Here is a 15080-nt window from a genome sequence, read left to right on the forward strand (position 1 = left end):
TGCTGATTGATTCGCACCTTTGTCGTCACCTCTTTAACACAAAAAACTTCCTATGAAATATACACCCGACCTCGTACTGCCTGCTACTCACTTCAATATTTATTGGTTCTACGAATTCTTTAGACATAAATTAATAGCTCTTATTTTAACGGAGCACGCGAATCTTTTATAGGTCCAAACAATGCTACAGCTATCATCATTATCGTTACGGTTATTGTTATTATTTTATTTTTTTTGTCTGGTGAATTTTCTTGATCACGATAGTCGTCAGTCACGACTTGGTAGATCTAGACTTTCTGAGTTGCAAATATAGTTTATCATTCAGTGTCGCATGATAGTTTCCCTTTTAGTCTATCTGTCTGTCTGTCTATCTGTCTTTCTGAATAGACGTGATGTATGTGGCTTATCATCAAACAAAACTACAGACATAATTTTATTTTCTACCACTCGTTTTTATACGATCATATTTATTATCTCGAGGTATTTTATTTTGTAAATATTAATCAATGTCATCATATATTGAGTACATTTAATTAGTTTTATCACAAAATATATAATTGGCTTGAATTAATATTTTTTATGATTATTAATAGGGGAGACCGGGGCAAGACGGCCCACCTGGGGCAAGAAGGCCCACCTCAAAAATTAACCAAAATTTTTTTTTCTTGTTTTCTTTTGATTATCACAAATTTAGATTATTTACTCATTTTTAGCCCGATACGTGAAACTTGGGGCAAAATGAACCACTCAAAAATTCTAAAAGAAAATGTATTTCATAGTATTATAACCTAGTCATGATTAATTTAATAAAAATATCATTTTTTGGTTAATTATATGGATTTGGATTAAAATAGAGCATTTGAAAAAGTTAAAAAAACCAATAATCAATTTTCTACAGAAGTGAAAAAATGACTCGTATTATATCAAAAAAGGTTATTTCGAGTAATATTAAAGTAAATACAGTTGTTAAAGAGAAAAATATAAACATTTGTTACGCGGGAAATTTTTTTACAATTAGAAAAAAAATTTTTTTTTCATTTTTTTTCGGAGGGGGCCGTCTTGCCCCAAAAAAAAAAATTTTTTTTCAGGAGCTTCACCAAAATTTTGGTGAATTGAGTTCAAGTTGGACAAGAGTAAATCGACTTGATGGTTAAAAGCCACAAATAATAATAACCGGCTTAGGTGGGCCGTCTTGCCCCGGTCTCCCCTAATGATAACAATCAACTTCTACACTGTAGAAAATTTTCGGAGTGAACGCGGATTAAATCCAGAGTGAATTCAGAGCGGATGACTGTGTATTTATTCAACATTTTTGAAGTAAAATTCACTCCGAAGGAGTTTATGTTAATATTGAAACTCCGAATCGGAGCGAATGCAGGTTTAAATGAAATCCAGACCACTCCGAAATCACTCCACTGGAAAAACAAACTCTCAATTGACTCCATGTGCAAAGCGATTTTTTTTAAACTCCGGGATTCCGAGTGAATTCGGTTTTAAATAAAGTCTGTAATCGCTCCGAATTCACTCCCGATTTTTTCCAGTGTACATTGAGAACGAAGATAATTATAAAGCTTAGTTGAAATTCGCGAGTAGTCTATCGAGTAAGGGCATCTATTATGCAATGAGAACTTAAGTACTCCATCAGTCTCTTTAGAGCAGAGTAGAGGAAGAAGAAGAAGCAGAAGCAAAAGCAACAATAAGCGTCTCTTTTGTTTGACGTAAATGAGAATGAAGAGGGGCAATTATTTGAGGCTTCGATGACTTTTGAGTAGCTCTTAAGCAACAAGTTGTAGATCTGAAGGACTAGACTCTAAACCCGATTGAGTGAATTCGATAAAATTAAAAGGGCCATCTTGATAGGCCCGATTGCTAAAAGCCAAGTTATAGGGTATGTCCACATCAATAGATATAGTTTAAACAGTAATACTCTTGAGGATGATAAGGCAAGACACGGCAAATCAATTTGTGTCTCAGTGAATTCTTGATTCTCATTTACGTTCAACTTGTTAGTCACAGAGTGGACTTCCGTTCATTGCTGCTGTTGCTACTGCTGATGTTACTTTTGCTGAGATCGGAATTCTCTTAGTTATAATCTTCGACTTGACTAACAATCGTGTACCAAAGTTACTTTGATAACTGATGAATAGTTAAATAATAGAAATTGGTATATTGCCAACCTCAATAGTATCTTATCATTATAACAATAATGATGATAATAATAATTATTATTATTATTATTTAATGTTGATTTAGTGAAATTGCATTTTCCATTATTTTAAGCATCAAATTATCAAACAAATAAAATTATTAATATTGCAAAACAAACAATGGTTGATAATTTTGTTATAAATACACATCAATTAAGAGACTAAAATAAATAATAATGATACATGATATGTTTAATTACCTTCGTCATTTGCTCCCAAAACAATATGCTCACCAGACTCACGTTTCCACGTGATATTGGGTTGCGGTGATCCGGAAGCTGCACAACGTAGTGTCACATTGCTACCCTCCCTTACAACCATATCCGTGCTTGTTGGATAATCAAGAATATCTGGAGGTACTAATAATAAATAATTATGCTTTTACTTATTTTATTTCCATTTCCAAATATTCAGTGAATAGAAAAACTTTTCAGTTGTTCAAAAACGTCTTAGAAAATCAACTTTTTTTATAAAATTTGTGGGTACCCCATTCCCCCTCCCCTATAATTATTGCAAATAAAATAATTTGTACCACTAAACATACCTACAACTTTGAGCTGTCCTACTTGGCTAATCATCGGGTCGGTATTTATTTGACACATATAATCGCCTTGGTCGCTTTCACGAACGTCTCGTATATGTAAGTACCATATCCTGTGATCGCTATGCGATACTGAGATCCTGTGGTTCTTGGTAATAACGTGAATAGCAATCGTTAGTATTGTTTGTGTATTTACTTGAAGCCATGCCACCTGAAAATAGTTCGATAATGTTTAAATTAGTGATTGTGTGAGAAATTTCGGTATCGGAAATTACTATCATTACACTTCCATCGTTTATGCATCCGTATACATTTGTATCGTATTATATCGTGATTCGCGATGTTAATTTGCACTTGAATGATTAAATTGTATTACGACTGATGGCGACAAATTCGAACATGTTTGCTAACTGTAGTTCTGTAACTTAACATCCATTGCATTTAATTAGAATAATAACACTTATAATAATTATAATAATAATAATAATTATCTGACCCTATTGGTATTTATAATAAAACCATCCATCACAAACAATATTAATTCAAAATTAGTTTATCGATATATGTATACGTTGCGGTCATCTATTGCTACATGTGTGAAATATGTATATAATATATAAACATGTAATACAATAAATGCATGAAATTGAAGGTTGATGGTGACCATTTTGGAATAGTTGAGTTTCTATTGAATTTTCTTGGATACCCACAATTAATGTATTACTTTATGGACTTGCATACGTATAAATACTGTGTGCATATACTTACACACATGCGGCTATTGTTATTGTAGCGTAATAATGATTTACGATCAATATATATTACGAACACGCGATCTATACAGAGAAATTTTTGCTTACTTTTGTTATGTATTTTTAACAATAACTCCCATGTGAACTGTAAAATGGCGATTATATTATTAAATTTATTAATTATAGAAGAACGTACTTTTAGAGAAATTTTAAGGATGATTGAAAGTTAAAATAATTTTTAAAAAACTTTGATTTTAATTTTCGCGGCTGATGAAACTTGTGACTATTCCGTTTCTACTGTGCTTTAGTAAGGCAACGTATATTTTAATGCCGTTATATTATTTATGAGCCCATTGTATTGTATATAAGAAATATTTGGAATAAGGTGCCCAAAAAACCTGTGATCGTTTTCAATCCTCGCTTTTAAAGAAAGGAGAAGGTATTGATTTCAAACCGATTTTCAGAGTTCGTTCGCATCGAATGCTGACGTTCTGAGATCCTAAGAAGTGTAGGGGATTGAGTATGTGTGTGTGTTTGTTATTCATTCAATTTTAGAGAGTACATATACGTCTGTATGTAAATATACTTCCCGAGGAGATCAACTATTTTTCAGATTTTTTTTACACAGGTACTCACAAGTAATTTATACTGAAAACAACAATAAAAATTTATTTTGCTCTCATGAAAATATATATAGATATATATATATGCCAAATATCTATGTAACATTTATATGACAATATACATTTTTTTGTCCATAAATATATTTACATATATGGTCATATATGTTGACATGGATGTTAACATAAATGTTTTAGCATTTGTGTCAACATTTATGTAAACATGTATACCAAATTTATTCAGCATATTTTTTTTTTTGCGCACATCTATGCGCATATATATTTCATATGTCTGTCACATATACTTATTTCTGTGCAGCGTACCATGTTCATATTAACAGTCAATTTTTTTGATATTGTATAATTATAGTATATATAATTTCTGCGTTCATTTGATAACAAATTTATGAACATTTACTTAAAATTCTTTTTCATAATATCAAAATACTATTATGCTTCTAACTTTTCTGAGGTATTACGTATTACGTTGAAAATAAATACATACTTATGGTATCAAGAAATGAGAGTAGACTTAAGTTAAAGTGGAATTTGAATTGACGGATTCACTCCATTCTAAGCTTTATATATATTCGCCCTATACTCTTAACGTTCGTATTCAATTCTGCTTTTCTCATAAACTCAAAATTTTCTAGATGAAAAGACCAGTCAGCTGAAATGAAATAACAATACCACTTGTCTATAATGCTAAATATCTCAGCTATTAGTAAAAGTAGAACTGAAATACTAACAAGTATCTTGAATTGTATTGTTTACAAGGGACTTACGAACAACTATTAGGTTTAGTATCAGTGTATCATGGCTGCGATGAAGTAGTCTATCCACATATATGTTTACAAAACATTTACGACATTCCGACTTTTAATACAGCAGTCATTCGTAAGCCAAAGTTCTAAAAAATGATTGTTTTAAGTATCAATAAATTCTTTTATACCACGAAGAGAAGATTGAAAAATTAAATTCTTTTATGATTTATTAGATATAAAACATTTATTTTTTTATAACTTATGAGTGTAAACGGTTGCGTCGCATCGCAATAAATAGTAAATAAAATATAAAACCAAGTACTAAAATATAATGTCATAATGTGTTATACACTACGCAGAATTACGGCTGTTATAAAAAAAAAAATATATATATATATACACTATATATACATATACAAATTTTTTTTTACTCTCAACATTATGTCGCACATTATTCTTTTTAACTCATACTCATATTTTACTTCAAACAAAAAAAAAGTGAGAATCTATAAATGAGAGTAAAGAAAAATATAAGTAAATAAAAAAGAAAAATGAAAACGCATTTTGTTGATAGCTTTAATATATATATATATATATATGAATGAATAAAGCTGATGTTGCAGACATTATTACTTTCAATATTATTTTGTTACTTTATATAGATACCATAAGAACGGAAATTTAAAATAAGAATAAAAAAGAAAAAAAATATCTATATAATCCAAAGCAATTCACCCGGATGCTATAACTCTCTACTTTGGATTTCCGATACTTTCATTTTGTTACACGAAGTAATAATACGAGTTTTATCGAGTTGCGTAACTGTATCGCACTGGCAAGCATCTAAAAATTCAATTGACGATCAAAAGCTTGTAGCCATAAAATATTAAACACTATTTTTGTTGTAGTTTTATCATAACAAAAATAGCTTCAGGTTAACAGAAAATAGTATATTTTATCGTAATTGTTTGCATGATCAACTATTTTCATGCCCAATTATTAAACCATCGGAGCTGGTATTTGAAAATTGCTATTAGCTTTGAATGCTTTTAAACGAACCGGAAAAGCCGAGATTAATATACGATGATTGAAATGACATATTAATTCCTATAGCTGGTGGTTATCAGCTTTGTAGTTTGTTTATTTATTAATGAGTAACCAACATTATTTTATATATTATTATTATAACATAAATTGCCAATGAAATTATTGCGGTCTTTAAGCTTTTTAATTAACTATTTGGTTATATATATTATGCACACAAAATTGAATCGAGTAATTTGAAAATCGTTTCGAGGATAATCGTTTTTTAAACTAATTATGAAAATTTTTGATAGTTTGTTTAATCTTCCAAATCCTTTGAACTATCAGCTTGATAATTATTTACACTTGTGGAAAGATATATATAGATATGGATTTGTGTATTTGTAAGGGTTGCTACATTAAGCTTACATAACGTCTTTACTCTGTAAATTACTATTTGGATTGAGTTTACTCAGCCGCTCCTTTCCTTTAGTCTTGAAGGTTTCTCTTTGTATATAAAGCGTTTTATACCAAACAAATGTACATACTGATTTACGCTCAATCACTGTATTTTTATTCAAGACTTTATAAAGTTTTTATATACATATTTTTAACCTTTAAGCCATCACAGGATTCCCGAATGCCGCTGGTCACGCCGCGGGAAACCGCTGCGATGTTTTATGCTTCTTAAATTTTTTCAAATTTATGTAACAGTCTTATCTGCATTTGCAAGGTATCAAAGGACTATAGTAACGTTGGGCGAAATTTTTTCTGAGTAACTGCGATCGTGCTGGGAAATGAACGCAATTTTTGTCTTTTGATATTTTAAAAGTTATTTTTTACAAAAAGCTAGAGAAATTTTGAAAAATAATTCTCAAAATCAAATTTTTTAGGTTTGGTTTGAGAACTAATTAACAGTACTTTTTATTAATTATAGAGAAATAATAAATCACCGGATCCCCTTATGATGTCGCGGTCGAAGAGTTAATTTTTTTTTATTCTGATTCATTCCTTTTTTGTTATTTTACTAATCTATTTTATTTTGCGCCCGGTCAAAATTACTTTTCTTCTGAAAAAATAATGAAGGGAAGAATGGCAACGTATAATTTTTTATAAAATAACATCTCAGTAAAAAAAAGACCACAGATTATAAATGAGAGTAACAAATTAAAAGTATAAATACTGTTTCGTTGATTCTTTTAGTATTTTTTCATACAAAGAATGCAAGCTAAAAAAATATTTATTTTACTTTGATAATTTTTTTGAAGGATCTTTACCCCCCTCCCCTTGATTTTATTTATTTTTACAATGATTACGTCGTGAATATATTATATATTTATTCTCGGATAAAAAAAGTTGAGTTAGTAATAAAAAATTCCTCACAGCGTTTTTACCTCAGAGGGTCTCGTTTTGCTCCCGTTTCCAAAAATAGTATTTAAAATGTGGATTGAACCTCGTGAATTATTACAAAAATAAAACATTCTACCGGTTAATTTTATGCTCTTGTTATTTTTTCAGTGACGACTTTTACTGTTTATTTACAAAAAAATATACGTGCGATGTATATTATAAATATATATATGAATAAATGCTTGTATATTCAGTTACTTGAAAAAAAATTCCGTATGATTTCCAGCTTTCTGTTGTATTTTCAATGCGTATTTTTAATTTCTGGCCTTTTAATTATTTGTACTTAATTAATAACCGTTTGTTTTCATTATTTATAATTAGTAATGTATAAATTAACTGAAATTTTTGAACGTTGTATCGTATACTGGTATATTAATATTTTTAATTATATATTTTTGGGAATAAATGATTTCCCAAAGTGATATTAATTAAAAGTCCGACGTTATCAGGAGAATAATTATTGTGATTTGAGAGAAAGAGCAGGAAAAATAATTATCACGACAGTTAGTATGATATGTTCATATGATTGTTGTCAAATAATTATCATCCAGCACTACAGGGTATTCACGTCTCTCCGCAGTTAATTAGATAATCAAATAATAATAGACCATAATTGTAAAATCATTCATACACTACACGTCAGTTATTTTCCTGCGAATGCAATATAATTTATTATTTTCCGACCAATTATTCCAATTATTTATCCATCACTGGCATTTACAGCCAGTGCGATATTATTTATTTTAAAAAAACTTTATTACATAAATTAAATTGCGGTTACATTAAATTATACATTTTTTTGTTAATTCAATTTGGTTTTCGGTCAAGTGAAAATAATACCATGATCCGGTTTTTTGGTGTGTGTCAAAACTGATGTTAAACACAATCATCACCGTAGAGTATAAAAGAAATATATAACAAAAAAAAAAGAAAGAGAAGAAAAGGACTCGAAAAGTACGACGAGAGTTGGCAGCTTAATTTCGAACTTTGGCTCACGATTGTATAAACCCTGGTTTTCTCTTGTGAAAAGATCATGTCTACACTATTATATATTTATATATATAAAATGTGAAAACTGACTTTCTAGCCTAGTAACTTCTGTGGAGGTTTTACATTCAACAAAAGTACGTCTGATATATTTATGGATAATGTTTTCAACAAATTAAAGCGAAAATACAAATATATGAACAATATATATATATATATATATATATATATATATATATATATATATATCAGTGTAGCCTTATTACAATTAATGACAAATAAATATATTTGGTACAACTAAATATGGCAGTTGATTCAAATAATTTTATAATTTGACGGAAATATATCATTTATTTGTGGTAAGTAAGTGATATATTTGTGGTAAAGATATTAAATTTATGACGAATAACGGAAAATTTCGCGATACTTGAGCACATTATATCTTTCTCACAATTAAATATTTATTTGGCCATAACCAAATAGGGTAGAGGTACCGTTTTTGGCGACTTTAGAGCCAGTTTTGGACACTTGAAAATTTAAATAAAATAATTTGTAAAAGACGCAATGACAAAATTAATTTTCAAAATGTGTTCAAAGATACTTTTAACTCGCTATTGAAATGGCAATTTCATATTACACTTTTTCATTAATTAAAATCAAGTATCAAATGTCCGAAAATGGAACAGTGGCCACAAATGGTACCTCAACCCTATACGATATCTTTGGCTCAAATAAATCTTTTTTTCTTATAAGAAAAATACTATCACAGTCATTGGTGTTTATTGTATCATCGCATCTGGAGTTAAATTTAACACCAGACACCGCGTGGATTTATTTTTTTAGTGAATTCAAAATTGATACATTGATAATTAATTTTTATTAAATTTAATTATAAAAGAAAAACTCATTTAAAAAAAAAAAGGAAAATAGTCGAGTTGTGAGAAAAAATGCAAGCTATTTTTTAACATAAGTAATTTAATTTTATATAAATATATATACTGCAATAAGTGTCGCTAAAGGGTTACAGACATTACTGAATTTTCCGTTTTAGAAAATATCTCAAGGATTTAACAGTAAAATATTCTAAAGAGAATTTTACTCTGCAGCATTTTCTGTGAGAGTAAGAGAAGTAGATCGTTTCTTCGGCTGAATGGTCGTAATCGTTTACTCACAGAGTAGAGAGTACCGTTTGCCCTTCCTATAATATTCACATTTGAATGTACGATCAGACGTTATCGTGTTCGGGTAAAATTGCTTCAAAGGTTTATATACTTGAAGCTTAATCGCTTTGAATAAAAATTCAACTTTTTTTTTAATATACTTTCGGATAAATTATTCCTTTTTTTTTATTTCTGACGATAAGAAAATATAAAATAACAATTATTATTTCAACAAAAGAGTCTTTGTCATCTCAATGATACAAGTTTCAGTGGCTAACAAAAAGAAAAGTTCTATACGTTAAATGCAACCGATCAATACTGCATTATATTTTTTACTTCGATGTCGCGTATACTTTCGAAGCTTTATTTCTTTTGTTGACATTCTGCTATAGCATAAAATAAAATATTTCAAAGTAAAAGTTAAACGTTAATGATATGATAATAAAGTATAAATCGAATGAAAATAAATTATATATTTTGTGTATGAGATAAAATATTAATTGACAAAATTCATCGTGAATGAACTAAAACTGATGCTTTCAGTTCCCGTGTAATGAGGATAATAAATTGACTCTGTGTTTAAAAGTTCAAGTGAAAAATGTTTAAATTTAATAATTTAGTATTGGTCTGAAAAAAAATTAGTTTACTGAGGCAGGTAAAAAAAAGGAAATTTAATTTAGTGTTGGGTGTGAAAAAAAAAAAAATTATTTGTGTAATAATAAATTAAATGAAAATTACTCAAAGGGGACTGCTACCTTTTAAACAGCTGAACTTGAGCAAGAGCGTATATCAACTTGATTAATTTTTTTTTTATTTAACAAAATTAAGTAATTAATCACCGATAAAAATTTGAGCAGGTCGATTAAAGTAATTTAGGTGTATTTTAAATTGTGGTTTATTTGTTGTGTATCAGTTAGTTGAGATTTTGTGGTCATTTTTAAATTTGCATACAGGTTTGTTAATTCTGCGGTTGCATTTATCTCACTGTAGTTTTATGGAAATATAAAAATTCGAAAACTTTACCAATTTTTACGAGCTTGAAAACTAGTGAAGTAAGAGACCTAGTGCCCGATCACTCGTGTATTTATATATCTATGTTTAGTAAAATTTAGTAAATATAGATATTGAAATCCCTGGAGTGATCGAATACTATTTCCCTGATGGAGTACTAAGTCTTTTACCTTAAAACATTAAATATACACTGTAAAAAATCACCGGTGTAAGACCAAGCGGTGTAGGTGTTAAAATTAGCGGTGTTAAATTTTAACCCCGAAAGCGGTGTGAAAATAACGCCGCCGCCGGTGTAAATATCCTTTACGGGTGTTAAAAGAAATTTTCCGGTGTTAAAATATTTTACTTTGGGAATATGTACATATGTGCGTGTGTGCGCTCATGTGTGAGCTTGTGAGTTTGAGTGTATGTGTGCCCGTGCTTGAGTGCGTGTGTGTGTCAAGATATTTTTTGCGTTTTATAAGCTTCCCAAAGCTAATACTCTGAGCGGTGTAATTTCATTTTAACACCGGGCGGAGTTAAAATGAGTCCATTTTTAACACCGCTCTTTTTACAATGTATATATTCCCATTTTCCTTCAAAAGGTACTGTCTCTCAAAGAGTTCTTTATTTACTGACGCTGATAGAAAACAAAGTGTTTTAATTAAATATATAACAAAAGAAAGCAAAAATATATTTAATTACAATAAATTACTTTCAGATGATATTAAAGAATGACAACACGTGTACTTGATTAAATTTTACTTTACAATGTTCATTAGTTCTGATAAATTGTTTCATTTTTTCACTTCATTAACCAGCTTGAGATTTCAGTCATCATATTGTTATCAGTTAATTAAAATAATTAACAGAGTTAAAAAATTTTAATAAAATATCAATTATAAATACATAGCATCTCTTTACAGAGATTTCAAGTTCCCTGAGGGTCGTTATCTTCAACTCACGGTGCATCTGCCTCTGTTCTGGATAAGACGCGATGGGTATGTAAATCCCATTCTGATTAACATTCACGTATCACTGACAATACACTACTACCAATATCACACTACCCTCTATCCATAACTATATATATGTGTGTCCATGTATACATATATAACTAAACACCATCATATACATATTGCTCTATAAGCCAGGATCTATATCTAGGGCAACATCACCATAACTACTCCGCGATCTGAATGTCACATCACGGAATATATATTACAGGTCGTAACACCCATCGAACGGTATTTGCATCATACAATCATCCGAAAAGTTTTATGATGTTGTACCTCTATACACAAAATATATCACCCTTTTTTTCATCCATACGTTTAACAAAACAAATAGTAAATTAATAAAAATAAAAAAATTATGTATTTATCGTTATTGGAGCATTATTAATAAGTTCGATGAACATTGAAGTCATCGATTTTAATTTATGTTAAAATATATATGTATATACGTGGATCACATATATATATATTAAGTACTAAATCCAATCTACGGCAAACTTACGGTAGAATACATTAAACAAACTATTCACCCTATTTCCTCTTTACTCGACCGTCAACCGTTATTTCCACGATAAAGCTATGCTAAACTTTGTTTCCACACTGGCTTTGTGAGTTAAAAAATAGCGGGTTTTATTTCGAGACGTCATCTTGAATCGAAGTCCTAAATCAACTCACTTACTATCACTACCTACTACTTTTTCCCACAAATACTACATATATAAAGCTCAATAGTACACTATAATACCACTTTAACAATACTATTTATATATAGTAACACTTTGCTACTATAGCACACATCACTATACAGGATACTTTTTAGTTTTGCTAATGCTTTTTCGCTTTGTATCGACAGATTTAAAATTGTAAAGAAGCTAAAAAGCCCGAGCTTCTATCTATAAAATAACACTATATTTAAAATTATAATTTACTTATTTTATAATTTAAATTTTAAGTAAAAAGTTTAATCTACATAATTTAAAATAGTGTAAATGTGGGTATGACTGCGGTTGAAAATACACGCCTGGCATATAGAAAGGTATTTTTGATAGTTAATTGAAGATGTCAACTCTCTTTTCTGTAGTCGATGTTAAATTACAACAAATTTTTTTTAAATAATAAAATAATATTTCTATAGAATAATAGGCAGTTAATAAACAAAATACTTATGAAATGTATATTATTGGTTATTATTATAATTTGGTACGTTATCATATACATATATATATACCCGGGTCTCAATATCTAGCCTCAATCCAGCCTCACTGAGTAAAAAAAGCATTTTGAGTCTCAAATAATGCTCAAAGAGCCTCAATGAGCCTCAAATGGTGATCAAGGAGCCTTAAATAATACTAATCGAATTTAAATTACATGGTCAAGTAGTAGGTTTATTTGAGGCTTATCGAGGCTTCTTAAAGATCTTTGAGAACCATTTGAGTCTCATTGAGGCTTTTTGAACATCATTTGAGGCTCAAAATGCTTTCTTTACTCAGGGAGGCTAGATTGAGGCTAGATATTGTGAGCCGGGTAAGTATCGAGGAATTTCATTGAATCTCATATAAGATAGACTGTAAAAATCGGGTGTGGAATCGAAGTGATTACGGATTTTATTTAAATCTGCATTCACTCCAATTTGGAGTTTAAGTATTAAAATAAACTCCTCCTTGGAATGACTTTTACTCCAAGGGGATTAAGTAAATACACAGTCATCCGCTCCGCACTAATTATAAGTTGGATAAATTTTTAATCTAGAAGAAAAAATAAAACTATACTGTAAAAAAAATTTCTTTTCTAAAAAGTTCTTTGATGTTTAAGACAGCTATTATTTTAGAAAAAAGTAGTACAATAACCGGATAGTTATAATAATAATACTATATTGTTCGAGATTAGTTATTCAATATATTATTAAACCGTTATTCAAAAAATTTTAAACAAAAAAGAAAATTATAATTCTTTAAAAAATTATCAAACTCAAAAGCGTATACTGAGAAAAGTAATTTATGAGTTCAATTAAATCGTTTGCTTTATAGACAATTGCTTGAATTGAGGAAAAATTAACTAGATCAAATGCTTAGTTACTTAGTTCGAGTAAATTTATTCAAGCAGGAATGATAATTTATCCTTTCATATGAAATTTCCTTTTCCCAGTGTAACCGCAATAATTTTCACAATTACCCAATTGAAAATTCTATTTTAAAAGAAACGAATTTACGGTTAATTATAAAAGAATACAAAATAAAAGAGACTAAAATGTGGATATGAAAGTGTCAAGAAACTAAGTTGAGTCAAGTTTAAGATACTTGGCATGCTTTGATATCCTAACATTTAGGCGGTATAGAGTTGAGCTTAAACTGAGCAAAAGTTAAGCTATATCTTCTTTAGTGATGGTAGTACTTGTCCCTCTTATATAGCCCCGCAATATGGTACTTTCATTTAAGCTCTCTGTAGACTATCACAACTCGCTAAGAGACGTCAACGAGTAACTCCCATAGAAGCTTTCTTAGTGTTTAGTGTTGTGTGTCGAGCTAAAACTTTACGTATGGAAAAACTTTTTTAGTGTATAGGTAGTTCTCTTTCTGTACTAAATCCCATGTGGAAGATTTTATTATAAATTATAAGCCCTCTTGTTTTAATTCAGCTACATTTTGTGTACTATTCGGCGATATTCAATAAAAGAAGGGAAAATAAAGGGATACTGAAATCCATTGAAGATAAAAAAAATGTATCTCAATATCGATAAAATCTTCAATTATATCTTTTTTATTAAATCCACAATCTAAAATCAATTTACGAGAAAACTTTTTCTATTCGAATGTTTTATTTGATTGAGAGATATCTTTTTTAAATTGGATTATTTTATACACTAAAATTAGATAGAAAAAATTGAATCTTTTTAAAAAAACAACGTTTACTCTAATCACTTTTATCGTCTTTTTTTTGTACGGAAAACAATCGTTGTGGAAATTCCGAGAATATTTATTTCAAAAAAGTATATGCCTCTATATCAATATAAATCTCAACAATCTTTTAAAAACGTTTCAAGTGTTATTAATTAAACGAAATCCATTTTATCTTTGATAATATCAAGTTTTCATAGGTTCAAACGTATATTAATAACTAATAATCTAAAAGGAGTTTGAAGGAACAACATCACAGTTTAAAAAAAAATAAAACTCTAATGTAATATGAATTTGTGATATTACATTAATATCAAAGATATTCTTCAATGTAATGAAAAAGAAATGATGTAAAATATACTTTTAGAATTTTTCGCTAAACAACTTCACAGAATATAAAATTCCTTTAAGAGTTTCTTTATTACACGTAGAGAATTTTACGGAATTTTTTACATAAAAAATTTATAAAAAAATTACTATAGTCAGAGTAACATGAGGACAGTATGGAATTATTGTACAAATTACCGATAACCTAGAAATTTTTAAAATACATCGAACAGAATTAATAAGGTGCATTGTAATTTTGACAAAGCAACAGATTAAGAAATTTAAATTAAATTAGTAATTTCTTGTATAAAATTGAATCTGTTGCTTTGTCAAAATTACAATGCACCTTGTAAATTCTGTTCGATGTATTTTTAAAATTTCTACGTTAT

General features: G+C 29.1%; 1 protein-coding gene and 1 long non-coding RNA gene across 4 annotated transcripts in view; one reads left to right on the top strand and one right to left on the bottom strand.

Annotated features, from left to right (window-relative positions):
* Positions 1 to 15080, bottom strand: part of LOC130668354 (opioid-binding protein/cell adhesion molecule homolog) — a 103508-nt gene that overhangs the window by 17655 nt on the left and 70773 nt on the right. For all 3 annotated transcript variants that reach the window (XM_057470603.1, XM_057470602.1, XM_057470601.1), the window contains exons 3-4: positions 2752 to 2959; positions 2408 to 2566 (exon numbers count right to left, since the gene is read on the bottom strand). In XM_057470603.1, coding sequence (XP_057326586.1) covers positions 2408 to 2566; positions 2752 to 2959 — 367 coding nt within the window. The remainder of the gene's footprint in view (positions 1 to 2407; positions 2567 to 2751; positions 2960 to 15080) is intronic.
* Positions 1 to 15080, top strand: part of LOC130668355 (uncharacterized) — a 77348-nt gene that overhangs the window by 1367 nt on the left and 60901 nt on the right. The window contains exon 2 of the long non-coding RNA XR_008989994.1: positions 11381 to 11455. This is a non-coding gene — a long non-coding RNA (uncharacterized LOC130668355). The remainder of the gene's footprint in view (positions 1 to 11380; positions 11456 to 15080) is intronic.

The sequence above is a fragment of the Microplitis mediator genome, chromosome 5 (assembly GCF_029852145.1).
Source record: "Microplitis mediator isolate UGA2020A chromosome 5, iyMicMedi2.1, whole genome shotgun sequence".
In the NCBI taxonomy this organism is placed as follows: domain Eukaryota; kingdom Metazoa; phylum Arthropoda; class Insecta; order Hymenoptera; family Braconidae; genus Microplitis; species Microplitis mediator.